This window comes from Athene noctua, chromosome Z, assembly GCF_965140245.1.
Source record: "Athene noctua chromosome Z, bAthNoc1.hap1.1, whole genome shotgun sequence".
Classification (NCBI taxonomy): domain Eukaryota; kingdom Metazoa; phylum Chordata; class Aves; order Strigiformes; family Strigidae; genus Athene; species Athene noctua.
In genome coordinates, this window is record NC_134077.1 from 16,128,435 (window position 1) to 16,155,703 (window position 27,269).

Sequence of the window (27,269 nt, forward strand, 5' to 3'; positions counted from 1 at the left end):
TTTTAGCTGTGTGCATTGATAAAGAAGACAAAAATTCAACATCATACCTTACCAAAATGAAATGCCTTATTTCCCAGACTTTTGCTGACATTATGTTAAGACCTCATATATTTTTCTCGCTCCATAACTGTTAGAAAATGTAGAATATGAGATACATCCTATGACATCTTTCCTTAAATTATTCAATAGGCTTCTTTATTTTCTCCACAAGGAACTTCTGCAGATACTCCATACTATACAAAGGTTGAGTTACCAGAAAAGTCTTCCTTCTTTTACAATCTAGAATTTAAGTTTGGATTATATGATTCAAATTAAGTCACTAATAATCATGGACATAAAAATCTTGTTGATCTGAGATGGATTAACAGCAACACGCATCTTCAATTTGGTTATAATAGACAGTTAAAAATGTATTCTTAATTCACACATAGTACACAGATGACGCTCTACCATTACTTTCTTTTGGAGTCAGGAAAGAAAAGCATAGTCCATAGATATAAGGAACTCCAGATTTCAGACCCCCTATCTACTACATACCTGATGTGAGATTTTGAATAAAATTATTGCTTGCATGTTTAAGTGTTGTGTCTTAAATGGGGTAAAAAGTCCCATCCTGCAGGTGTGCTACAGTAAGTGTGGTAGCTTCATTCAGGCACTGGAGCTGCTCAGATTCCACCATGCCAGAAGCCATTATTAATGCCTATTATTAATATAAAATCATAGAATTGGTTGGGTTGGAAGAGGCCTTTAAAGGACATCTAGCCCAATCCCCTGCAATCAGATGGAACATCTTCAACCACATCAGGCTGCTCAGAGCCCCGTCCAACCTGGCCTTGAATGTTTCCAGGGATGGGGCATCGTGTTAGATCTCTGGGTAATCTGTTCCAGGTGTTTCACCACCATCACTGTAAAAAATTTCTCTTATATCTAGTTTGAATCTACACTCCCTTAGTTTAAAACCATTTTCCCTTGTCTATCGCAGCAGCCCCTATTAAAAAAACCTGTTCCTTCCTTTCTTATGAGTCCCTGTTAAGTATTGAAAGGTTGCAATAAAGTCTCCCCAGAGCTTTCTCTTCTCCAGACTGAACAATCTCAAGTCTCTCAGCCTCTCCTCACAGGAGAGATGTTCCATTCTTCTGATCATTTCTGTGGCCCTCCTTTGGACCCTCTCCAACAGGTCCATTTCTTATACTGAGGACTGACTCCAGAGCTGAACATGGTACTCCAGGTGGTGTGTCATGAGATTGGAGTAGAGGGGGAGAATCCCCTCCCTCGACCTGCTGGCCACGATTCTCTTGACGCAGCCCAGGATGCAGTTGGCTTTCTGGGCTGCAAGTGCACACTGCCAGCTCATGTCAAGCTTGTCATCCACCAGTACCCTCAAGTCTTCTGCAGAGCTGCTATCAATCCCCTCAACCCCCAGCCTGTATTGACACTAGGGGTTGCCCCAACCCAGGTACAGGGCACTGAATTCAGTCTTGTTGAACCTCATGAGGTTCACATGAGCCCACTTCTCAAGCCTGTCCAGGTCCCTCTGAATGGCATCCCTTCCCTCAGATATGTCATACTTTGAGGTACCCTAAGTCTCTTACATGCTCCTTTACAAAACAAAGTAAAAACAACACGTTAGAAAAAAAAAAAAAAAGCTCTGTGAATAATACTCGTATTACAAGTGAAATCTTGCAATTTTTGAGAAAATAGATCTATGGTATGTAATATGTCCTGGCTGAATGACTGGGAAAGTAACTAGGGAATCTATGATTCCACAACTACTGTTCCCATAAATAAGCAAGCTGAAAAAAACCCTCCAGCAATTCTTCCCCTGTAACAAGCAAGTGCTTAAACATAGGTCCAACTACTCTATCAAAAAAGAAAAAGTATAAAATAAGCAAAAACCGAGCAGAGAGCTTATAAACACTGACCGGCTTTCCACAGGAAAAGCTGAAGTGGTGGGAAGGAATGTATAACCCCAAAAATAACCTGAATCAAATGTAGTTCAAGAATTTTTTCTCATATTTGTTCAAATTCCCTGATACATCTTCTGGACAACTAATGAGGAAGTCCAAACAAGGATGCCCAATTTGCATAGTTTGCTGGGCTCGGGCAGTATTTAACTCCCATTTCTGGAATTTGTTCTGTAAGCCTGAATTCTTTACAATAACCTTGTGTTTGACTTCCTCCTTGGACATGTGATCCATGAAGTGATATGCTTTAGTTCTGAAACTAATGTTATCTCACATAACACCTATTCCTGTCCCAGGCTTGATTGTTTCCCAGACCTTTTAACAATTTATATTTCACCTCCTGTGAGCCACACAAAATGGATGGTAAGTAAGCCTATAAAACAATTGGTTTTGCCTTGAGTTTTCCAATGCTATTATTCTGCTTACAGATAAAGTGCAAAATACAGATCACTTGAAGGCAATTTTCTTTATGTGCTTGCTTTTTAAGTTTATTTTGCCTCCTGTATCATACATTCAGACATGCTGGATCCTCACTTCATCTGGCTACCACAGGTAATATCCATTTCGAGATAGCAGAAATGGACCTCTGAGTAGAGAACGATGCCATACTCTTGTGTTCAGGTACCTCTCATGAGATTCTGATAAACATGAGAAACTCCCACCTGGACACTATTTAGGTAAAGTCTCCCTTCAAAAACCAATTATTACAGAAACCACTGTATAGGGCAACCTATTAAAATGGGAAAATCCTGACACTGATGGTAACCTGTTCCTACCTGTGAATCACTTGTCCTTGAAATTTCAGTGTAATGCAGAAATAAGAAAATAGAGAAGGCAAAAGAATCCTGCTTTTAAAACACAATCATCACTTTGACACAAAAATTATTAAAACCCACCATAAGCTATTCATGCATCCTCAAATCCTCAGAGTCACTATAATACTGAACAATTCCAGTAGCGTGGAACACAGGTGAGGGAACAAGCTAGCAAGAGTGAGCTAATGCATATAAATAGATTTTTGCAGTTGCTTGTGGGTATCAAGAGCTCAGAAGTATCTATTAATACTGACAGGCACAGGGTCATTGCCACATTGTACTTCCAAAATTTTGCACAATAAAGGGAGTGGGTGAGTTGTGGCTGAGACACTGGAATTTTTCATAAACTTATGAATTTGCTCTGAGATGATAATTACTGTTCATGTGATAGGCTTGTTTACAAACTTGCACTCCAAGAACTCAAATAACCCATAAGCTATATTGTGAACTACATGCAGTTTAACTTATCTACCCGTGTATGAAAGACCTGAGATGACCTCCTTAGAACTTGTAATTACAACAAGGTATGGTATGTTAAGCCTAATATTTACACAGTAAGCCCTTCTCATGGTGAAAGTGCCAAACAGAGATTATTGTCAGTGTGCCTCAGAGCTTCTCCATGCCTTTTCAGCAAGAACAATAGCACAGAGCTAAGTCAGGCAGTGTATTATCAGGGGTTGACATGCAGTCTTTTCAAAAGACCTATGAAATCTAAAGCCAGGTGGTCTTCTTTGATGTGACATGAGTGGTTAATTAAATACATTTTTTTCCATCTTATTTCATATAGAAACATCCTGCATATGTTCGGATTTTTATATCAGCTCCTGTCCCACAAGACATATTTCCTAACAAAGAAAGTCTAAAACCACCAGTAATCTTTCTTTTAGACTATCTGTGCCCCAGTCACTCCTGATTTTTTTTTTTATTTGTAAAAACCGCAATATGTACAAACAGCTTGGAATCAAAACCAGTTATCAGGAAGTTCTCCTGCTCAATTTAGTTCTGAAAGTGAGCCGATCACATTAATTCTTATGCAACCATCAGAGAAAATACATCTTAAAGATACTTTCTTGTCTATATATAAACTAGGTTTAAAATAATCCAAAGAAAACTTGTATCACTAAGTACTACTGCAATAAGGTGAACAAACAGAAAGTGCCAAGCTTGGCTCCAAGGGAAAAAAAAATTCTTCTTACTATACTTAGAAAGCAAGCAGGTTTGCTACATACATAACAACCAGAAGGAATTATGAATCTCTGCAATCCCACGCTTACATTATTTTTTTTTCTTCATACTTTTCAGAGTAATACTAACTCTTCTGACAATTCCCTTCCTCACAAACAGCACAGGATCCACACTCTGTTCTTTCCCCGCTGACTTACTGCGTACTGTTAAGTGTTTTCTCATATTACTCATTCTTATTTGCCTGATATACCTCTATATCATTTAACTGCTGTGCATGATCCATATTATAAATGATCTGCTACCACAAATATGACTGTATACAGTATTTCAAGATGCAGTTAAACACAACATTTTCTCCTAATCAGCCAGAGAAATTGGGTAATTTCTATGATACTCTGCCACCCACTCAAACTTGGTTGGACTCCCTAAAAGCATCAGACAGGGTTGCATCCTTCATTAGTTCCTACCTTATGAGACAACTTGCAAGAGGTAAACTAATGCAAATTGCATTAAACTACACAGAACTAAACTGCAGCTGACAACTATTATTTTTTGACAGGATAGAACTAGTTTTCGTAACTATCATGTGATTTGGACAGATGCTTATTTAAAATAGCATTATAAATAGCATAGTTATAACTAATTTAGATTTAGCAACATTCATCTTACTCTGGGGAGTTAATATTTTTGCTGAAAATGCAGTGAATTAATTGACTACTGCTTATTCTGTATTCAAACACTGATTACAGTTTCTTATTTGAACTACAAGACTTCAGGAAATCACAGAAAACTATCATTGGGCCTTCTCATAAATTCACAGTCTATTCAATGTATCATAATTACCTTCACTAAGAAAAATTCTTTATGGACAGCAACTGGACTTAGCCTGGTACTATTTATACCATTAATTTGTAGATAATTGAGAGGATCTGCCCTAAAAACTGCAGCTGTTAAAGCAGAAACTTCCTTTATTGCTCTATTACTTACAGGCTTGCACTATCACAATACAAATAAAAACATTTATTTGATATTTAAAAAAATTATTTTTCAGAGATTCTTTTTCAGAAAGGAGAAAAATATGACATGGAGTCACCACACATAGGGATACAAGCAGGAAAGGGACACAGAGTTTCAACAGGATGCCTGACCTCTACAAGGAACCTTAGGAAGAAATATCAGTTATGACATAGTACAGGTCTGTCACAGAGAAGAAACAAAAACAAGCCCAAAACTACTGGCTGCCCTCATCAAACAAACTGCTAAGCAAGCCAGCATTTAATCACAGAACATAGGAATAACTCTGAAGGACTCTGAAAAGAAATTAAGTCATTAAAACAAGTTACTGTATCACTGGCAGAAGAGAGATCTATGTCCGAATTTTTAAACTATACTGTGAGGTTTACTGTGGCATCATTATTTCTAGGATTTAATTTTGGATGACACACATAATTCTATCTACTGGTCAGTCAAAAATTATTGCATACTTCCATATGACCCAACATTTCGCCTCATGTGTCTGCACACCAGTGTATGTCATCTAAACAAGGCAGGGGAAAACTAAGGTAAACATACTAAGAATACATAGTGATGTAAAAAAAAAAGCAACTAGCACTTACGTCTTCTCCAGAATATTAATATTTTCCACAGGAAAAATTGATAGAGTTACAAAACAATTTATTTTTTAGATGGTCTTAAGGCACAGAATGCTCCCAAAGACTGAGATTTAAAACTCTAGAACAAGGTGGCATTGTCTTTAAAATTATTCAGCACTCTGTGTCACAGTGGTCTTGTAAAACAGGTGCATGCAATTTGTAGACACTGAGGATGATTGAGCTAGTTATTTTTTCTCCTGAATTCCCACTCCTGATATTTTTGGTACTCAGTAGAAAAGGTAGCAATACAACTAATGTACTTCAATAAGGAATGTCACAGAAAAAATATGTTTATTATATTAAAGACAATAAGAGCAGTTACATCATGACATTCGCTTTGCAAGAGACATACACTGATTATTAGTACTGAAAAATGCTACAAATCTGGTAGCGCTGAAGCAAGCTGATCCCTACAGCCTGATACATAAGTGTGCTTTCTTTGCTGAGAACAGCATGTTCCGAGACACCCTAAGTAGCGGGTTGGTCAGAAAAAAGCAGATAAATCTCTATAAATCCAGATGATGCATGAAATTTTGAAGACTACCAATTTGGGAAAGCAACAGTAATTATTCTATGAGTTACGATTCTTCTCACCCCAATTTATTTTTTAAGTGAAGCTCAGCAAGTTCTTGACATAGGTGTATCTGTTACATTATATCTTAAGCAAAATATTGAAAGATTTGAGTTTGAAAACTGTGCACTAAATTCCAAAAGGCTGAAGAATTGTTTCAAGTGCCATAATTGTTGCCATTCAGATGTAGTTCAAAAGTTAAAGAATTAATCATTGTTTTTCCCCTCTGCTTAGAATATTCCCATGAATGAATGTGAGTTCACCTCCTCCAAAGAATTGCAAATTCATTTTGAAATCTAAGGGTGACTTGATTTGCATTTTCAACTGAACCATCTGCAACAGCCATCACATTTATAGATATTTTTTGAATGAAATCTGATCTTTTACTCCAAATTCAGTTTCTTCAGTCCTGTCAACCCAGCATTTTTTCAAAATTTCCTTTGTGCCTGCACATGTGTAGCACAACTGCAGTATCTGCGAGACATCTACTCAACCTGCAGTAAATATCAAGGCAAGCTTCAAAGTAGGCCCAGAGATGAAGGCTCAATAACATGTAAAAAATATGTCACCCATTTTTGGGAGTTGTCTTTTGGAGACAATGACTAACAGCAAAATAGGCTGGCAATCTCTGTGTATACCAAGAAAATTAAAGTCTTTTATTACTTTCATTTTTGTTACTTCAAAACAGGCAGGAGCTAGCACACTTGTAGGCTGAGGGGTCAAGGAAGCTTTAAGTCCCTCTAATTAACTTGGATTAACAAGAAAATGCTGAGTTACAGGAAACACCAGCAGAAGTGTACAACTTACAGACCCCTTTTTACTGTACTTGCATTTGTCTTGTCAAGATTTTGTTTCTTCTGAAACTCCAGAGATTTAGCATCATCATAGTTTTCACAAGACCCAACAGGTGAACAGTGAACATGGTTAAGTCTTAACCACCTGGAAGGGTGTCCTGTTCTGACCTGTTTTCTAACACAGCACTGCATCTTACTTGGTATCACAAAGAATGACTATGTTTGGGCCACAGGACAGATTTTTACTCCTATATAAGGAAAAGTCTAAACAATAAAGTACTCCAATATGCAAAAGCTATATGACCAAAATCACTCAAATGATCTTTCATACTTCATTTAATAAATTTAAAAGACAAAGAAATTGGACATGGGAAGTCTCTGTTAAAAAAAAGTCATCTATATTTTCACTACTCCTTTTAAAGATATAAGCTGCTGCATAAATCTTAAGTAACTTCTCCATCCTCCAAAAGTGACAATTCCATTTTTAACAGGAGGGAAAAAAGGAAAAAGGCTGTATGTATAACAATTTTTTTTCTTTCCCCCTTTAATTTTTTTTTTAAAAAACGCATTAAGTCCTATGGTTTGCCTGTACTATATGATAGGAAGAAAACAGCCAAGAGGAAAGGCAGACCTTAATATAAAAGCTGTCATAATGCATAGGATATTGCAACTCTAATAAAAGGTTCTCAGCCCCCTCTAACACCTGAATTAATCTACAAATATACATAGGGAAATATCACCTATTTGCGATACACTTGATTTAAAAAAAAAAAAAAGCCAAGCTTTCTAGCATTTCCACACAAACAATTCACATATTAGTGAGACCTCTAGCTTTTGTTTTCATTGTAGATATGATCTGAATTAATTAACTGAACACTTTTACTCTTTAAAACCTCTTTTTCCACGACAAGAGTTTTGGTCATGCATAGAAAAATAAGTTCTGTTCCTAATCTCTATAGCTCTTCCAGGATTTACTTCCTGCATTCATAATCATTATTTATGAAAGATGACCTGTGGAGCCTCTGTACTGTAAAAGGGCTGCCATGACCAAGTCCAACCCTTATTTATGACCTTGTGTTTCACCACACCAGAATGTACATGTGCTCACTGCAATGAATTCCACACATCTAAATAACCCAAATCAAAATCTTTACATAGCACTATTTACTCTGAAAACTGGCTCCAAGCTGGTTGCTAAAGAGGGTTGCACAAACTATGCAAGACAAATAGGAGTTCCAAGAATGATGGTATGCATCTAAGATGTTTTCACTGCCCCCTAGTGCAATTTTGGGGAAGAAAAAAAATAATTTTTAAAAAAGTATTTGGGTCAAGGTGTATCAAAAAAATAGGAAAATTTTTTAAGTTAAACACTGACTGCATCTCGTGTAGACAAACTCAAACTAGTGTATCAGCTAGGTAACTCATCTATAAACTGCAATGCAGACACAACAGCACGGATGAACAACCTGCTCATGTCCCTGCAGTGTGCTTCCTCATAGCTAGGCTGTGTGGAGTTCAGTGCTATCTCAGGATGCCCAGAATGCAGTGTTTATTTTGGCAGTCAGCCACTATTGTCATTCCATGAGATCCTACTTGCACCTTGAGAGAACACTTTGCTGCAAAATGCCATACATTTTTATTTACTAAACACAGGTAAATTAATTACGCCTGGAAATAAAAATGGAAGTCACAAATCAGCTTTCATCTGTATCTTCTGTCTGATCAGTAGTGTAAAAGCAAAGGTAAAATGCTGGTGGTTCCACTGATTATGCACACTCAGTTCCACTTACAAAACTGGATGTCTGTAGTGCCACTGAAGTCAACACAAGTATTTACAGGAAGAAAGATCTAATCCTCCATCTTAAATAATGAACCTGAGCTGCATGAGTTAGCTATTTATATTAAGCCCTATTTTAGAAAACAGAACAGAAAACTTCTTATCCCTACTGGATAAACATGCTGTCAGAACTATTTTTTTTAATATTGGGAATTAAAGGTTACATGATTCAGTACTCTTGCACATGATGCTTACGATATGAAAATAACTTTTGCTTTAAAAAGCAATGTTTTACTTGAAAACCAAATGGTATGTCTAACCCACCTGATTTTTTAAAAACTAACACTGGGGTCCTCATATAAATAGATGTAAGATCATAAAGGCTTTTTTCCAGTTTTCTTATCTCTCATTAAGTAGGCATTCTTTGAGACATTTCAAAAAGGTTTTTTTCTACAAAATCTCAGATGTAAAACCAGTAATTTCCAAAACTAAAATAAAATACTTTTAGTAGAAGAAAAGAATAGTTTACAAAAAAAGTAACAAGTGCACTCACTGGAATCCAGCTAAGCTTTAAACACACTTCAAAAGCTTCAGGACTGGACTAGGAAAGGGGATGGTTAATAACAATTTACATGAATGATTCTTTATGATTCTTCAGTTCCTTTGGAGAAATTACTTATTTTGTTTTATGAAAGGAAATCACAAAAATTTTGCAATATATTCCCGTAACATTTGGTTATATGAACATTTATCAATCCTCAGTTACAATGATGCAGCAAATAAACATTTACAAATAATCGACAAGGTAACTGTTATTATTATAACAAGGTAACAAGGTAACTACTATTCAAGATCCTAATAATTTTTAAAATAATTGTATTAGGTAATAAAATACAAAAAAGATAAGCAAGACTAAAGGAAGGGAGTTCAGTATGATTGTTGTGCGATCTGGATAGTGTTAGCATCAAGTGTGTATATTCCCTGTATACTTCTAAGTGCCCACCTGCAAATAAGAGATGCCATTGCAGCAGTTGTAAAACACTGCATGTGGTAGTCTCACATTCATAAAAATCAAGCCATCTTTTCAACAAACAGCAGACATTCCAAGAGTCAACAAAATTGCTCTCCAAGGATAGCACTGGAGCAGTCTGCAGTTCCAAACATAAATCATTTGTTAATCGAAAATCCTGTGAAGACTTGCTTTGGAAAGGAAATGTAACTGCATGTCACTTACACTCTTCCTTCAAATACAGCCCTTCTAAATTATTTAATCTCCCCCACAATAAATATCTCAAATACTTGTTACCATCCACTTTATTTGCCTCTTCATTCAAGCAAGAGGCTTCTCTATACCTGTATTTCTCATTATTCTGTTTAAAGCATAAGCTTTTTCAAAAATATAACATTCACATGCCAGCTACAAAGAAAATCTGCTATCTTCCGATTATGTATTCCACAGCCAACACCAACAGCATTGAATATAGTGTTAGTATTACCATTAACTCCCTTTCCAAATTTAAAAATATTTTATATGTTCTACCACTGATAGAAAAAATATGCTATTTATGCTTCTTTATAAAAGTACATTGAAAATTTTTTGCAATTGCCAACAAAAGTATTGTGTAAGAAGGTAGTCACCAATTTCTTATGACTGTGTGTTTTAGGTTCTCAAGGAAAAAATTCATTTCAGTCTCTGTACCTCCAAAGATCCCAACTTCTAATGGAAATATAGAAAATAACCTTTAGGATCAGATATTCATACACCATTACATGAACAGAATTTCCTTACAATTCCAACCACATATTCTTGTTAAATAATACTATATCCAAAGTTCAGTCTTGTGACTGAGATACACATTTAGAATATATGCTTAGAAAGACTTAGAATTTTTTTCTTTCTTAAGAGGTGGGTCTGAGAACTGCATAGCCTCAAGGTTATCGGTGCCTCAAACATAGCTGGCAGAGAAAAAAACAATCATTTCTACTCTCTCTCTAAGGACAGCAGAGGACATATCTGGCTATAAAGAAACCAAGGATATCAGGAGAGATGAACACGAGGATCCCACGTTTCAAGCATGGGAGCTCTACAGCCACAGCGTATCTGGCGCAGAGATGAACACCATTTTGCATCACTCTTCACAGTTCCCTTTCCAAATACAGAAGTGGTACCAGCAGCTCCTAAAGAAGCTTTCTACGATAAATGGTCTCTAAAGGAGCTCGCAAAGAATAAAAAGAGGACATAAGAATATCTCTAAACTTTGTTATAAAGGATAGTAATAACAATAACTATGTCCTATATCACACTTTATTTAATACCACTAAAGTCACCTTGCTCTAATTTTTTAAGTACCTTGAAGTCTATTACATATGCCCATTAATTTTTTCACAAAATATTTCTAGAAACAAACTCTAAATGTCTAGCTGTAGAAGAAACATTCTAAACCTTCTCATATTCAGTCATATTATTAATTAGTTAAAACTAATATCATGCCACCAAAAAGGAACAGCATGATACACAGTAGAGAGGTCCTGGCCTTACTACACTCTGCAGAACTGGTAAATAGAGATCTTGTAAGTACATTAGTTTTCTCTGGGGACAACTGCTAATCCCAAACTCTGGGGCAGTGGGTTGGAAAGTAGCAAATACTCCATGCCTTCTTATGAAAGACAAACATTCCCTAAGGGAACTACCCTGTTAGCCTCCTCTTATACATTGTCCATATGATGCTCTCAGTTTCTTGCTGGAAAGTATTCCTTTCCTTAAAGCTTCTGAATGGCTCTCTCACATTCTTGATCTAAGCCTCATTATACAACACTTAGGGGTTTGATTTTAACTTTTGTGAAGCTTGCAAATTCCTTCTAACTCACTTTTGAAATAATCTTCCTCATTCTTTGCAACAGCAGTTACAACATCAATGATCCTTGTCAAGAATTCCATGACTGGTTCCAAGTTTAAAATACAGAAAATACATTTTCCTGATTTTTACAGCAGACATACTGTCAAGACCTAAGAACATATTATGTACATACATTACAAAATTATTTTCCTCCTGATTATACAGGAACATAACACAAAAGGAAATTGAAAGCAATGGCAATTGCTACCTATTTTTCATCAACGTATCAATGGCTAGATGTAGTTCAAAATAATGCTCAAACCCACACTCTTCTGTCTGTATTGTGCACACAAAAATTGCTTTGTTCAGATTCCTTCAATTTTTCTTCTTTAGACAAGCCAAAACATAACTGTGTAAATAAGACTCAGCAGATACCAGGACACACAGTCCTCTGCCTAAATGTTATAACTCCACTGACAACTAAAATTTCCCATAACATTTATTAATTTTTACAACACCATGATTTTTAGCCTGGTACCATTAACCAAATTCTAACTGGAGCAATTAGTCTACTTAAATTCTCCATGTAAATCAGCAGGAAATTACTTCCTTCCATTCTAAACAAATGCATATTACTGGTATGTCCTGTTAAACCTCTGCAAAAATTTAGAAGTGTCTCAAAACAATTCTAAAACTTGGAAAATGGCTATGCTATCATTTTGGAAATATGCCCAAATCAGAGTACAGCCTTGGAGAGGCCCAAGGCTGTACTTGTTTCAGGGACATAATTACAACATGATTAGTATCCCCTTGGTATTGCAGGGAGAAATAATTCTCCATTCCAAAGAAGAATCAACTGTAACTAAGCACCAGACAGAAGATAATAAAGCCTTGCAAATCCATCTAGCAAATTCTTCCAACCACCACCTCTTATACCTGTTGTTTCAAGTGAAGAAAAGTATCACAAGATGCAAGCACTCCATTAAGCTCTCTTTAAAGATCTCAGCATATTTTCTAATGAAATGAAGAACAGAATATTAATAAATATACACTCTCTTACTAATATCTTTTAGTAAGTGTCATCCGTTACCTTGAAAAATGCTTACGCACTAGATTTAAAGCTGTCCACCCACCAACCCTGACACGACTGCTTTGGCTAGTCTCCTGTCCCCCTCCAGTCAGATTTTATTTTGATTGCACAATACACTCCCAGTGCATCTTGCCAGAACAAAAAAGCTCAAAATTTACCACATGAAATACTGCCCTCATTAAGAATATGCCTTCTGAAAAACAAGCCATTTTCTTTTAAAACATCCCTGCTTGGAAACAAAAACAGGTTTTTTAAGTTTTCCAGAAAGGCATACTTTTGGGGATAGAAACCAAACCTGAAAAGCTTCAGACTACAGGAGACACTCTGCTTCCTCCCTCCCCCTCCCAGCTTACAACCATGTGAAAAACTGGCACTGACAACTAACCAGGCTTTTTACACCATTAGCAGAAAAGGCGCTACGAAAGAGCACCGATCACAGTTCAAATGGACAACTCTTCTTCTTGTTTTCCTCGCTCCCAAAATCAATCCAAATCTTTCACATAAAAACAACAAGAGGAACATACCAGAGGGAATTGCAACCAAGTATACCTGTTGTCCTTAAATGCCTCTATTGACAGTCTCTCCTAAGAAAGCAAAAATAACTGAAGCAGCAATGGTGGAAAAACAATGTTCCTATAATAAAAACCACATCTAAAGTCAGGCTAGAGAGACAGTGGCAACCCACCAGGGCAAAACCTGTATTTCGATGCATTTTATCTCTTATATAAAGTTCACAAGACTTCTGATTACAGAACTGCAACTCACAGAATCATCAAGGTTGGAAAAGACCTTGAAGATCATCTGTTCCAACCATTAACCTCACACTGACAGTTCCCAACTACACCATATCCCTCAGCGCTGTGTCAGCCCAACTCTTAAACACCTCCAGGGATGGGGACTCCACCACTGCCCTGGGCAGCCCATTCCAACGTCTAACAACTCGTTCTGTAAAGAAATGCTTCCTAATATCCAGTCTAAACATTCCCTGGCACAATTTGAGGCCACTCCCTCTTGTCCTATCACTTGTTACTTGGTTAAAGAGTCTCAACCCCAGCTCTCTGCACCCTCCTTTCAGGTAGCTGTAGAGGGCGATGAGGTCTCCCCTCAGCCTCCTCTTCTCCAGACTAAACCCCCCCAGTTCCCTCAGTCACTCCTTGTACGACCTGTGCTCCAGACCCTGCGCCAGCTTCATTGCCCTTCTTCGGACACACTCAAGTGATGTCCTTTTTGTAGTGAGGGGCCCAAAACTAAACACAGGAATCGAGGTGCAACCTCAACTCATGTAACTACTAAAGAAAAATCTGTTTCCTTCAGAGTCAAAACTGTAGATACTTCTGTTTTAAAGAAGTTACTTCAGCAGCAAAATATGGTAACAAAAGAGAGAGTCTCACAATATAGCTGGAAACAAAACAAAAGAATTATTCAACGAAGCTTTCCATTTCTCCTCTCCCAGTTCTGCCCTCTTGCATACCAAACACAGCCTGATACACAAGCAAGAAAAAGGAATCACAGAGCTCTCATAACAGCAACACCTGCTTTCCTTGGGGCTCACAGGATCATACTGTGATCACCAATCGATCAACAGGAAATCAGGAAAGCACAGCTGCTTCCTGATTCCCTTCACGGGAAAGAAAATAACTGAGTTCATGAGCAGCAGTAAGGGGAGACTCTAGACCCCAAAGGTCTCTGGCATCCATACTGACATGAAATCGTCCCAGTTATAAATTAACTGTTTAGACTGAAAACCCACAAGTCTCGTATTTCTGCTGCTCTGCTTATTCTCAACCAAATCTATTCTAGACTGTTTTGTAACTATTGTCTTAAGTTCAGACAAACTTATATCCACTAGTCTGAAAGTTACCTTTCTGTCTGAAAGCTTTCATTCCAGACTTTTAACTCTGGTTTCCAGTAACTCTACTTTATCCAGCCAGTTGTAGCATTATTCAAACACATATAAATAACAAACTAATATCACAATCTTTCTAAGAATTAAAACAGTCACACAGCAAACAAAGCTATTTCTGAGAAAGACAGATCGAAGTAAAATCAGCTTTTTCTGCACACAGGTTTTTCCTTTGGCATTCTAAAAGTTTACAGAACTAAAGGAAGATAATGAAAATAAATTATATTCAGTGCTTGGAATCCATAAATCTGACAGGCATAAAACCAATTACATTTTTTTTAAAATCCCTATCTCATTGGCACGACAGACATCAAGTTAAAGTAACAAACCACTTGTTTTTCCCAAAATTACTTATTGATGGAATAGATTGCATTTTAGAGATTTCAGTGGAAAAAAGTCCTACTAAGGTGCAGTCATCTTTGATGGAGGACAGCAGAAAATAGGTACACAGCACACTATAGCACAGAGGGATTAAAAAGAAAGATATTTTCTACTATGTAGCAGATACCCTCCTCTTCTCTTTATAAGCTACCTCTACTAAAAGCCTTACCCTGTTCTGTGGCACATAAGTATTGCCTCCAAAAATACACACCCTTTTACCACTTAAGAGATGTTATCCATCTTCCTTGCAATTTCTCAATTATTAAAGAACGCTGTTCTCCCACACTGCTAGGCTACATAAATGAGTGCTTAGCATTTAGTTACTTTCTCCTACAGGACCTCATTTATTCCAGAAATATGAATCAATGAAGGAATCTGCTTACAACTTAGCACTAATCTACAGTTTGAACATGGTGACACTTAGGAATCCATATAGCACTCAATACTCACTACTGAGACAAAAGACATGATTATACTATAAACTGGAACAGTAGTATGTATAGGACTCTTGATTCATGTGAAGCTAATAAAATTACTCAACAAAAGCGATGTCAAAGGATGCCAGCCTTCCACTGACGATGCAATAAAGCAGATGTTGAATATTTAGTGTATTTCCATTAGAGCTTACTTGACCAATGTGGCGAAACCTTGACACAACTGTATAGTTTTGCTAATTCACTGTAAGCAGGCAAGACAATTGCCAACACACTTAATTGAAAAGCATATATATATATATACACATACACACTTTACTTCAGAATGGAACTATAAAAGCCTAAATATACCATGCTTTTTGCTAAACACAGAGAGCGACATCTCTAACAGACCATGGAACCAGGAAAAATTTTTCCCAAATTTTAATTCTGTCTTACAACAAAATTATGGTCAAATCACAAGCTACTTTTATCGATTCTCATTTACAAAAGCAAACCCAAGTATTTTCTGGCATGAGTTACAAGAAAAAATAGGTATATAAGATGAACCACCATTATTTAGCTAATCTGATAAGTGTGGGGTTTAATCAAAATTCTCTATGATTTTCCAACACATGGAAAATTTTCTTAATTATTAGGAAAAACAATCTGGAGATACTCAGTTTAGAAATCATCATAATTTCTTAAGACTCTGATGAGAAGTCATCCCACAGAAATATTAGCTTACTTTTTTTTTTTTAGCCTAAGACAACCATTTCCTATAGTTCTGGCATTTTCAAATCTCCCATTGTTTAAAAAATAAGGAAGCATAACATAGAAATAAAACAACAAACAATAAAATCTGCGTAGAAGTCATCAGAATGAATAGCTACACGAGATTTCTCATGCAAAGTTTTGTGCAATACTTCAGTGAAATATTAGCAGACATGAGGCTTAACCTTGGATTTAGTTGCCAGGATATAACATGATTTCAAGTTTACACTGTTTTATTTTAGCATCGTATACAGTGAAATCCTTTGAGCATCCTGGAAAACTTTTACTCTCCCAAAGATTAAAGATATGTGGCAGGAATTGATTCCTAAGTCCGGCTGTTTCTCTCTGTGTGTCTTCAATTATTCAGTGCTATAAGGCAGTTACAAGTTTCAGAAGTGCTGACAAAAGAGCAAAAGATCTTTTTTTTTCTGGGAAGAGAAATGGGAACAGCTGGGGAGAGCTGTGATTTAGAAGGGCATTCTGATGAGACCCCATACAAAGAACAAAACACCTGTGCAGGATAAGCATGCATTTTTTGAGATTTACCACTTCCTAGTATATACATGCAAAAAAGTTAGCAGCTATAGGTACTTTCAGAAGTTTTTGTTCTTTATGTAATATACTGTGGGGTTTTTTTAAAGTGACAAGCATCTGAGTTCACCACAATCTGTGGACACACTAACACTCAGGAAAATACAGAAATAGGTTGAAAAGTATTTAGGACAAAACAGAACACCACCAAACATTTCCTTCAGCATCAACAAATACAAGTACTTTTCAAGACAGGAGCTCTTACACTAATTATCTGTTGAAGAGATTCAGGTTTGATAACATTTCTTGATAAAGCACTGTAAGACTTTACTGTGAATTGAAAATGTATGAACAAGCAGACCTAAGATGGGAGAACAGGTGAAAATTAGCAGAAAAGAAGTAGTGACTTCAATATCACATGATTCACAGCAACTGAAATCTGCTGAGTCTATGACACCGTCAGGAATATGGACTCACTCCACAGTGCCATAACAGCTAAAAGTTAAAAGGTAATTCCTGATATAGACCAATAGTAAGTCCTAAGTTAACTTAAGGCTTACAACATTCTGAAGGAAAGTCTGAGATTTATCCCACAGTAGTTTTCTAGGACAGAACAAGTAATATGTGGGGTACAGATGAGATGACAGGAGATATGGCACTAAAGTATACAGTTAGATAATTAAAAGAAATCCATAGGCAACGGTAAATCAAACAGATCAGACAAAGTAACAGGTAACACTAAGGCATCAGAATTTTCCATCACTTAACCACTGGGGAAAAACAAGACCAAAAGCAAAACCAAAAATTGTGATCATACAAGGTTAGGCTTACTCTAAAAATCAGTTATGTCAATGCTTAAGAAGCTCCTCTTGCTCATTTTGAGTAGTCTAAAATTACATTTTAAAGTTCACAAGATGCAAAGTAAGAGATTTTATTGGAAAGGAACAAACAAACTGAACACCTAGTCAAAACTGAAGAGGAACTGACAAAAAAACCTGAAGATACCTGGGAATTTATTTCTTATGATTAGGTTTATATTTGTGCAACAGGACATACAAGTTTTTTCTGCTACCAAATGCTTCAAAACAGTGTAAGTAAGGCTGTTTTTACAGGACTTCCAACACTGTTGATACAAAACAACATGTAAACCATCACACAAAATCCACTGCCACAAAATATTAAATCCACAGAGTTTTGGAGAATGAACATCAAACCAGTACACTTTTAACCAAATAGAGAGAGATTTGTCAACTGAGTATCTGTGATACCCAAGTTAGGCTGTTAGGGGTTTTCTCGCTTTTAACATAGATAGAAAAGACAATATATATTCACCTTAACAAATCAGTCTACTCTAACAAACACATCTGGTACTTATTTAGATTGAGAAACAAACCAAACTGAAAGAAAAATAAAAAGCCCTCAGTTACCACAGTTCATTTTCTCAGAACAGTTCTGGCACAATTGTTCTCCCTAGATACAACCCCACTTCTACCTCCTCTTTCTTGTAAAAAAATCTACACATGCATTGGGAAACAAACGATTAAAAAATATTTATATATACATTTATATAGTTCTTTCATAATGTGAAAACAAAGGAGTAAACAGTATATACTAACTAATGATGACTCTCACATCTGTGGATTTTTTTTTAAATCCTGGTATTTCTGAATAAAAACAATTATTTGTACTTGCTGAGTAGTTATTAGAAAAAACACAAAAAACCTGCGTTTCAAACAAGTCATGCTTCACCTGCAAATTCAGTCATAAATGAAAGAGCACACTTACAAATTAAGAGTCTACTAGAAGCATTAAAACACTGAAGAGGAACAAAATACTTACATTATCTTCCTCCTCTGTATCATCATTGTCATTATCGTCATCACTATCCTTGAACCCAGGTGGAAGTGGTGGCCCAATGAATTCATCATCTTCATCATCATCAGTATCCTCAGCTGGACCTTGAGCAGAAGTCTGGGATTGCATGGAAGGACCAGTTAACTCTTCATCTGAGCTATCTTCACTTTCACTGGAGCCTTCCTCTCTGCATGGAAAAATTTTAAAATTACCATGTCAAGACCACTGGCACTTCCACAGGAATTTTCAGATAAAAGATGCTGAGCACTGTTGTAAGTTTGTAAACACTGAAATTAGCAGTAAATCATAAACTAATTTGTTAGCAGAGTGTAGGTCCACCATCATCTCGAAAGCATCAACAAAGCTTTAAAGGAATACCATAATGACAGTTCAAAAAACTGGACAAAATAAAACAAAGAAGAACTTAGATTGTAAAAGTAACAGTACTACATCACTAGTATGGATTTCAATACTACTTAGGAGCCAACAAAATATAATGTTACAGTGCATTTTCAAAATTCTTCTACCAGTTGCAGCTTTTGCAGATGCTCTATGTCTCTGCTAGCTGGGTGGAACTCAAAACAGTAATCTTCCAGGCTCACAACCAGAATAAGAACACAAAGCATGGCACTTGCTTTATAATGTTGGTAAAGACTAAAGGGAATTTGGCACTTTTGAACAACTATTTGATACTGTCAAAAATCTAGATTCTAAAAGTTACACTAAATTATCAGTTTGGTGTTGTCCAAATCAGTTGTGTGAACCCATTTTTGGCACTGGAAAATTTCTGAGAAGTAGAGCTATTTAGTACACGTTTATTCCGTTTATTCCAAATAAACGTGCTCCCTCTGCTGGTAGTTATCAAGTAGGTGGTATTCTAACTGGCAGAAGGCCCAAAAGTGACAAGCAGAAAACTTTTGACTAGATACAGTGTATCATATACAGTGAAATCTTGCAGTCGAAATCAGATGTTCTTTTCAGATTCAGAGATGAGCTCAAATGGTAAGACTTTGTTTGGGAGCTTATATTTGAAGAGCATGTATGTGAGTTTTTAAGTGAGCAGGCTGCAAAACAGTTTACCAAAAAATCAAAACACAGACTACAGAACTATTGAGGGTTTTTTCAGATATCATGTAAAACTATAATAAATACACACAAGTTTAAGAATATAATGAAGGATTAAGAGAATATGTTCTGAACCATGTAACTGTGACAGGGAAAGCAACCCCACTCCACCCCCTAAACCAGCTGTACACCAAGCAGGTAGTAGGTTACACAGCAAATAGTTGTGTTGGATAAGCAACTGAAATTCTATTTCAGGAAGAAATCAAAACAAACTAAAACAAACACAAATTAGATCCTCAGATGTTATGGTGATGAGAACAGTTTGCATGCCTGAAAGCTTATCTGATTTTTCCAACTATATTTACTAGCCTAATAAAATATATTGCCTCCACATACCAACTTTGTTTTGCATAGTGAGAGACATTAAAGACCTAGATCAGAATACAATTATCTAATAAATCTAATTCAAATAAAAAGAGCTTCTCCTACTCTACAACAATGGGACAATCAATAACCTTCTACCAAAAGGAAGCTTCCAGCCTGTGATGAACAGGTTGGGACCTTCAAAATTCTTCAAGTTATGTATCCCTAACACTAACTTTACAACACTGTGCAGAAGAGTTGTGTTTTAAGAGGCGTTACGCATTCCCAGACTAGCAAACCACGCATCTTCTCTCCAAAAGCCAAAATATTTAGTTAGTTTTGGAACAGAACTAAATATACACATTAGCTGCCACTGAGAGGAATGTATGGAACACAATGAATCAAGGAAGCCTTTCCAATCCTGGAGTCCCAGATTTCAGATCTTTATACAGACAACCAAAAACAATACCTAGCTTCCTTGGCCGTTGCATATTATTACCATTCCCTCATTTGCTAGGAAGGATAAACCGATCAAATCAAACATTCCAGTATTTTGAGGGGCAGTGTTATCACTCTGCATATGGAATGGCATAACTGAAGTGCTATTTATCACCACACTACAAGCTCGGCTTGGCTACAGCCAAGTATTCCTTATACAACTACCAGTATCCTCTGTCTCACTGGAAGGAAGTCAAACCTAAGAACATCCCAATGCAGCCAGACCGACAGCCCATCCACACTTCTGACAGTGACCAGGAGTGGTGCTGACAAAAGGACAAAACAAGTGGCTTTTACTTCAACTTTCAGCTTCACATGCTTATTCGACCAGAGGCTGTAAGGAAACAGCAGTTTGCCAGCGCCTTTCCCAGGATTCAAAGAAGTGTGAGGAATTGGTTTTGCTTTCCCTCATTACCTCCTCTGTAAGTGAAACAAGCTGTAAGAGGGAAAAAGAAAGCTGCATCAGAGCACGGATGGTACACAGACAGGGGAAATAAGCAAACTATATATAAAAAATAAGCTGAGAGTTGTGCAAGTATGTGGCCATATTTCCCCCCTCACATCATTCACTCTGTATTCTTTTTTTTTTTCCTCTTTATGTACTAGCAGATGCTTTCATTTCACAAAGCATACTTACACTTATGTATGAATAAATAAGTACCATAACTATTGTGAACATTTCTCTACAGCAAAAGCAGCTCGAAAGCAAGAAGAATCAGGAGCTGTTCTTCACATCTTTTTGGAGTGACCAACCCCTTTTTAACAAAAAATCAGTATGAGGGTTACTATGATAACTGAAAGTACTTGGAATTTTTAAAAAAGTAATATTCAGGAAAGTGTTGCCATTTTCAGAGAACAGAATAAGCTATATATATTAGATCAGTTTATAGTAACTAAAATCTACATTATAAAAAGAACTACCAAGAGTCCTGTATTTCACACTTAAATTGTCAGTTGTAGGATTGTTCTTCTGAATTAAGGCTGAGCCACAATCGCATGTCTCCTTCAGTAGCTTCCTGTTTTTAGCACTAAGTACTAAGGTACCTATCATATTTTACCAGGAAATACAAAACTTGCAGTTTTTCATGTCATGATTTCCCTTCTCAATGCTTGGTTAAAAAAAAAAAAATACTAAAAAACAAACCCCACGAAAACACAAAGAGAACTAGTTTCAGCAGAACTCTGGTGAATTACCAGAGCCTACTCAGAATACTGAAAGATATTTGTTTTCTTCCATTATAAAAAGTGCCTGGACTTCTGTCAAGTCCACTAGCAAAATAAGAACATTAGGGAAAGGCTCTGGATCACCTCACTGCTTTCCACCTTACCATCCGTTTTAATCGATTCTTTATATTGAAGTCATCTGTATACAGTACACAATTATGTTACATTTAAATTCTTGCAATCCTTCATTATTTCACAGGTTATGTGTCTAAGACCATGAAAAGCAAATGGGAGCACGGAATATTTTTCCCTCCTGCACAAGACATAACACAGGATCTATAGGGTAGTAGTATATGAGTTTTTCATAGAGCAAGAGGCAAAAATTACAGTGATCTCCATAATCCCTGCCATGCAATGGAGTTGTGTGGCCCCCATTCCCTTCAGCTACTTTTGAGAGTAAATTTCAGACTGGTGCATACAGAGGCTATCACCACCTACTTTTCTTTCTTTTTCAGCAGACATGAACAAGTATATTTATCTACAAGTGGGAACAGCAGCTGCTCATTAAGTCAGCACATGAAGTCATTATATTTGCCCTCATGTTTTCAAAAAAATCCACAGATAACAACAGTGGTGTTATTTAAGAAATATGCTGAGCAAGAGTAGGGAGGAGACTGAAGAAAAACAACTGTTAAATATGCATAATGTCAATATTTGCAAATATTGACATATGTTTAAGAAAGCATAGATTAAAAAAATTTACAAAATCACTATTTCCACTGAAATACTTCAGATAACATACACATGCTCATATAAGTTAAATGACACTCATCCTTTCAAAAAAACAAACAAAAAAAAAGCACAACAAAAACCCTCTTTGGATAAGAAAGCTGTTACATGGAATCTCCCATCATATCTAAGTACCTTTGGCTTAATGTGGACCCAGCTCCTGTTGCACTGGCTGATGAAGCTGATGAATCAGTGCAGGGACTTCTAAACTCTTTTTCAGCTTGGTCTTCCTTCTCTCTTTCACGAGCCTCTGAATACAGAGAGCACATAAATGACAAAATAATCAAGACTTCTAGGAGATAATAAAATTAGACTTGCTGAGGACAATAAAACAAATTCCTTCATTTTCGTATCTATAAGAAATATTTGAAAAGATAACATCAAATAAAGAATTTCACCTGAAAAGAATTACTTTTCCATATAGATTTCCATTGCTACTGCAATGATCACTCAAAAACGAAATGTCACTATGAAAATGCAAACATCTTCCAGTTGTTAGTTTGTACACACTATCTAACAGAAGTTGATCACATAAGGATGCTGATATTTCAATATTTTCAACACTATACTAAAACAGTATGATTACTTCAGAATTCTTGAAGTCTTTATAGCATAGGGAACTACATTAGTATGTAAGTCTACACAGGTGTAAATAAGTGAACTCTGAATATGACTTACGGAAAATAAATACAGAGCTGTTAGTATTAAGAGTTATTCCCACTTCAATTACTGAAAAAAAATCACCACGGAACAGTACAACAAAATCATTGTAATCAGAACCGTCGATTTCAAAGTATAAATAAGAATGGTGGGATTATGACAGGGTAACAGATACAGCTACTATATTTCTAGAAGTGTACAAATAACTTCAATTAAGCAGAAAAAAGTTGCTTTTTCTCTGTACAAGTATATTGAGTTTATGTGGTATGGTTTTGGTAGACACGGATGTGCCACAGGGGTGGCTCCTGTGAGAAGCTTCCCCAGGCTCCAAGTCAGACTTGCCTCTGGCCAAGGCTGAGCCAATCGGTGACAGTGGCTGTGCCTCTGTGATAACATATTTAAGAGGAACCCGCAGTGGAGAGGAGTGAGGGGAATACCTATGAAAACACAAGAGTCAGTTGAAGGAGGAGGGGGGTAGGTATGCCAGAGCAGAGACCCCCTGCAGCCCATGGTGAGAGGGCAGGCTGTGCCCCTGCAGCCCACAGAGGTCTCCAGAGGAGCAGATGCCCACCTGCAGCCCATGGAGGACCCCACACTGGAGCAGGTGGATGCACCTTTAGAAAGCCAGGACGCTAAGGGAAGCCCACGCTGGAGCAGTCTATTCCTGAAAGACGGCACCCCACAGAAAGGGCCCACACTGGAGCAGTTCATGAAGAGCTGCAGCCCATGGCAAGGACTCACATCAGAGAAGTTAATGGAAGACTGTCTCCCATGGGAGGGACCCCACGCTGGAGCAGGGGAAGAGTGTAAGGAGTCTTCCCCCTGAGAAGGAAGGAGCGGCAGAAACAACGGGTGATGAACTGACCACAACCCCCATCCCTTTCCCCCTGTGCCACTGGGAGGGGAGGAGGTAAGAGAAAAGCCAAACTGGGAAGAAGGGAGGGGTGGGGGGAAGGTGTTTTTCAGATTTAGTTCTATTTCTCATTATCCTACTCTGATTTGATTGGTAAATCAGTGCTGGTGGTGTTCAAATAAAATTTATGAGTATTTTTTTCCCCAAATCGAGATCTTTTGCCCATGATAATCACGAGATAAAGACAGGGAGGACTGACTATCTATGATTCCCAAAACTTTTGTCTTATTTTCTCCTCCTCATCCCCCTAGGGGGAGGAGTGAGGGACAAGCATGGTGCTCAGTTGCCCCATGGGCTTAAACCACTGCAACAAGAAACATCTTTCCTTGTTCGCTATTTGTTAACCAAACTAAAAAGAAACACATGTTCTGCAGCAAAGCTAGGAAACATTTTCCTCCGAAGAGAAACACAAGTTACTAGAACATATAGACCAGGAAACAAATTTTGATCTCAGTTCTTTCTACACACAGTTCCAATAGCGGAGGAGGCATTTCCAAAAGTTATCTGGTATATTGCAAAATAAATACATAACTAAGTAAAGGAAGAAAGGAAATAGTCTTGTGTTCAAATGCACTTTTTTCTTGTATCTAAGCTACACCTCACACACACGTGCTGCTTTTACATACTCGGACAAAAGATGTAAATTAGTAACTTTGCTATTTACCATGCCCCAAGCCGTTTAGGCTTGTCTTCCCTGAACAAAACTACATTTGTTTTCTGTTCTCTAGGCAGCCAGTCTGAGACACTAAACATCACCCCATGACGAAAAAACAAAACCCGTTTTAAAATGCATTCGCTGACCACCCTCGCATTCCTTACCTAAGACCTTCCTGCTCCTCTCCACTGCAGTTCTTCTCGTTTGCTCAAACATGGCTTCAAGGTCGAAAGTCCGAGCTTTCTTCCCTGAAAACGATGAAGAAGGACGTTTGGAACACAGAAACACAGACTCACCCTGGTCACAGGCACTCCGACAGCGCCGGGGCGGGGAGGCGAGACGGGACGGGACCACGACACAGGCACGACCGCTTCGTTTCGCCCCCAACCTCCACCTTCCCTCCCCCCTGCTTCCCCCCCGCCCCACAACTGCCTCCGGCCTCAAGCAACCGGCTTCCCGCGCCCCTCAGCCGGGCGCCGGGCACCGCCCGGGCCGCATCGCCACGCACCGAAGCCGGAGAAGCCCATGGTGGCCGCCAGCTCGGGGTCGGGTCCCGCCAGCACCTCAGCGTCTGCAGGGAGAAACGAAAGACAACGGCGAGGGTCAGCCGGGGGCGCGGGGTGGGCTCGGCCGCCACCGTCTCGCACCACCCGGCCGCTCACCGGCCTCCGCCGCCGGCTCCATGCTGCTGCCGCCCCGGAACCACAACAGGCGCCGGCAGGAAGCGCCGGGGCAGGCCCGTCCTCCAGCACCGCCCCCCGGCCTGCACCGGGCTCGCCGCGTTTCCGCCCTCGGCTCCGCGCGTCCGCCGCCGGCCTCGTGCGCTTCCCCCGTCGCTGCTCGGAAGGCCGCGTCTGAATCTTCATGGAATCGCAGAATTTCTTGAGTTGCAAGGGACGCACGAGGATCACTGAGTCCAACTCCCTGCTCCTTGTAGGACCACCTGAAGCTAAACCACATGACTAAGAGCATCGTGCAGACGCTCCTTGAACTCTGACAGATTTGGTGCCGTGACCGCTTCCCTGGGAGACTGTCCAGGGACCGACCACCCTCGGTGAAGAGCCTTTTCCTGACGTCCAACCTGAACTTCCCCTGAGGCAGCTTTGTTCCGTTTCCTCGTGTCCTGTCGCTGGTCACCAGAGAGAGGAGATCAGCAGCTCCCGCTCCGCTGCCCCCCGTGAGGAAGGTGTAGACTGCCATGAGGATGCCCCTCAGCCTTCTCTAAGATGAACAAGCCAAGGGACCTCGGCTGATCCTTGTAAGTCTTGCCCTTGAGGCCTTTTGTCGTCTTGGTCGCGCCCTCTTCTGGACACACTCGAGTAGTTCGATGTACTGTGGCAGTGTACCTCCCCACACCCCTTCTGCTTAAGCCATAACCACCAGTGGGGGTTATGCTGGCTGCATCCGGCTTACTATGGACTTTAGGAGACATTATGGCAAGATGGTAGCCAAGGGCTGTCTGGAACGGTGAGACATGTCTGGCTGGTATGCAAATGTGACTGTAAGTCATCCATCTTACTTTATAAATAGTGAACAGCCCAGGGCTCATTGAGCTTTCTGCATGGCAGCGGGCTGCACGCCAGCATCGCCCCTCATGTAGAGACACCTCTCAAGGTTACTCCTCGAGATGGAGAGATGCCTTGCCACAACAGATTTTTGGTAAGTGATTAATAGCATGCTAAACTTTGAAATCCTAACGAAGTGGTATAAAGGGCTATTGTGCACATATATAGTCCTTTAGACATAAACTGCTAACCAAGTCTGGGACTGTCTGGATCCAACTGCACCTAGACTCCTCTCTGAGGAGTTCAAAATGCAAGGGAGCCCTTTCTGAACCTCATGACTCCTGACAGTTTTGTCTGACCCTCTCCCCTATGCAGTAAATAACCAAGTTAAACCACTGTTGCATTTATCATTGAACATTGTTATATCAATACGGTATAGTGTTGCTTCTCTCTTCTGAATGAATGACTCCATCTGTGGCACACAGCACTCCAGATGGGGCTGCACCAGTGCATGTAGAGTGGGACCGTCACCTCCCTCCACCGGCTACCTATGCTGTGCTTGATGCACCCCAGGGCACAGTTGCCCATTTGGCTCTGGGGATTCTGTTGTCTCCAGTTCAATTTATCATAAACTCAGACCCCCAGATGTCTTTCCACAGAGCTGCTCTCCAGCCTCACATCCCCCAGTTTGTATGTATAACCAGGATTATGGTATCCCATCTGGACAATCCTGCACTTACTCTTGTTAAATTTCATGGAGTTGGTGACTGCTCATCTCTCTAGCCTATCCACGCCTCTCTGTAAGGCCTCTCTACCCTCGAGGGAGTCCACAGCTCCTCCTAATTTGTCTCATCGTCAAATTTATTCAATGTACATTTGATTCTTGCATTCATCTCATTTATAAAAACATAAGAATACTGGCCCTAAAACTGAGACCTGGGGAACCCCACTGGTGACTGGCCACAAACCTGTTGTGACCTCATTTACTATAACTGTTTGAATTCGACTTGTCAGCCAATTGTTCACCCAGGATATTACGGACTTCTCTTTCTGTGTGCTGGGCATTTTGTCTAGGATACTGTGAGAGACAGTATCAAAAGCCTTGCTAAATGTCAA

At 38.7% G+C, this 27,269-nt stretch overlaps 1 protein-coding gene across 1 annotated transcript in view; it reads right to left on the reverse strand.

Moving 5' to 3' along the window:
- The window catches only part of WDR70 (WD repeat domain 70), a 141,296-nt gene extending 115,039 nt beyond the window's left edge, over positions 1-26,257 (reverse strand). The window contains exons 1-5 of the mRNA XM_074932299.1: positions 25,311-26,257; positions 25,157-25,219; positions 24,813-24,896; positions 22,556-22,670; positions 18,527-18,728 (exon numbers count right to left, since the gene is read on the reverse strand). Coding sequence (XP_074788400.1) covers positions 18,527-18,728; positions 22,556-22,670; positions 24,813-24,896; positions 25,157-25,219; positions 25,311-25,848 — 1,002 coding nt within the window. The 5' untranslated portion in view covers positions 25,849-26,257. The remainder of the gene's footprint in view (positions 1-18,526; positions 18,729-22,555; positions 22,671-24,812; positions 24,897-25,156; positions 25,220-25,310) is intronic.
- Between the last annotated feature and the right edge of the window lie 1,012 nt (positions 26,258-27,269).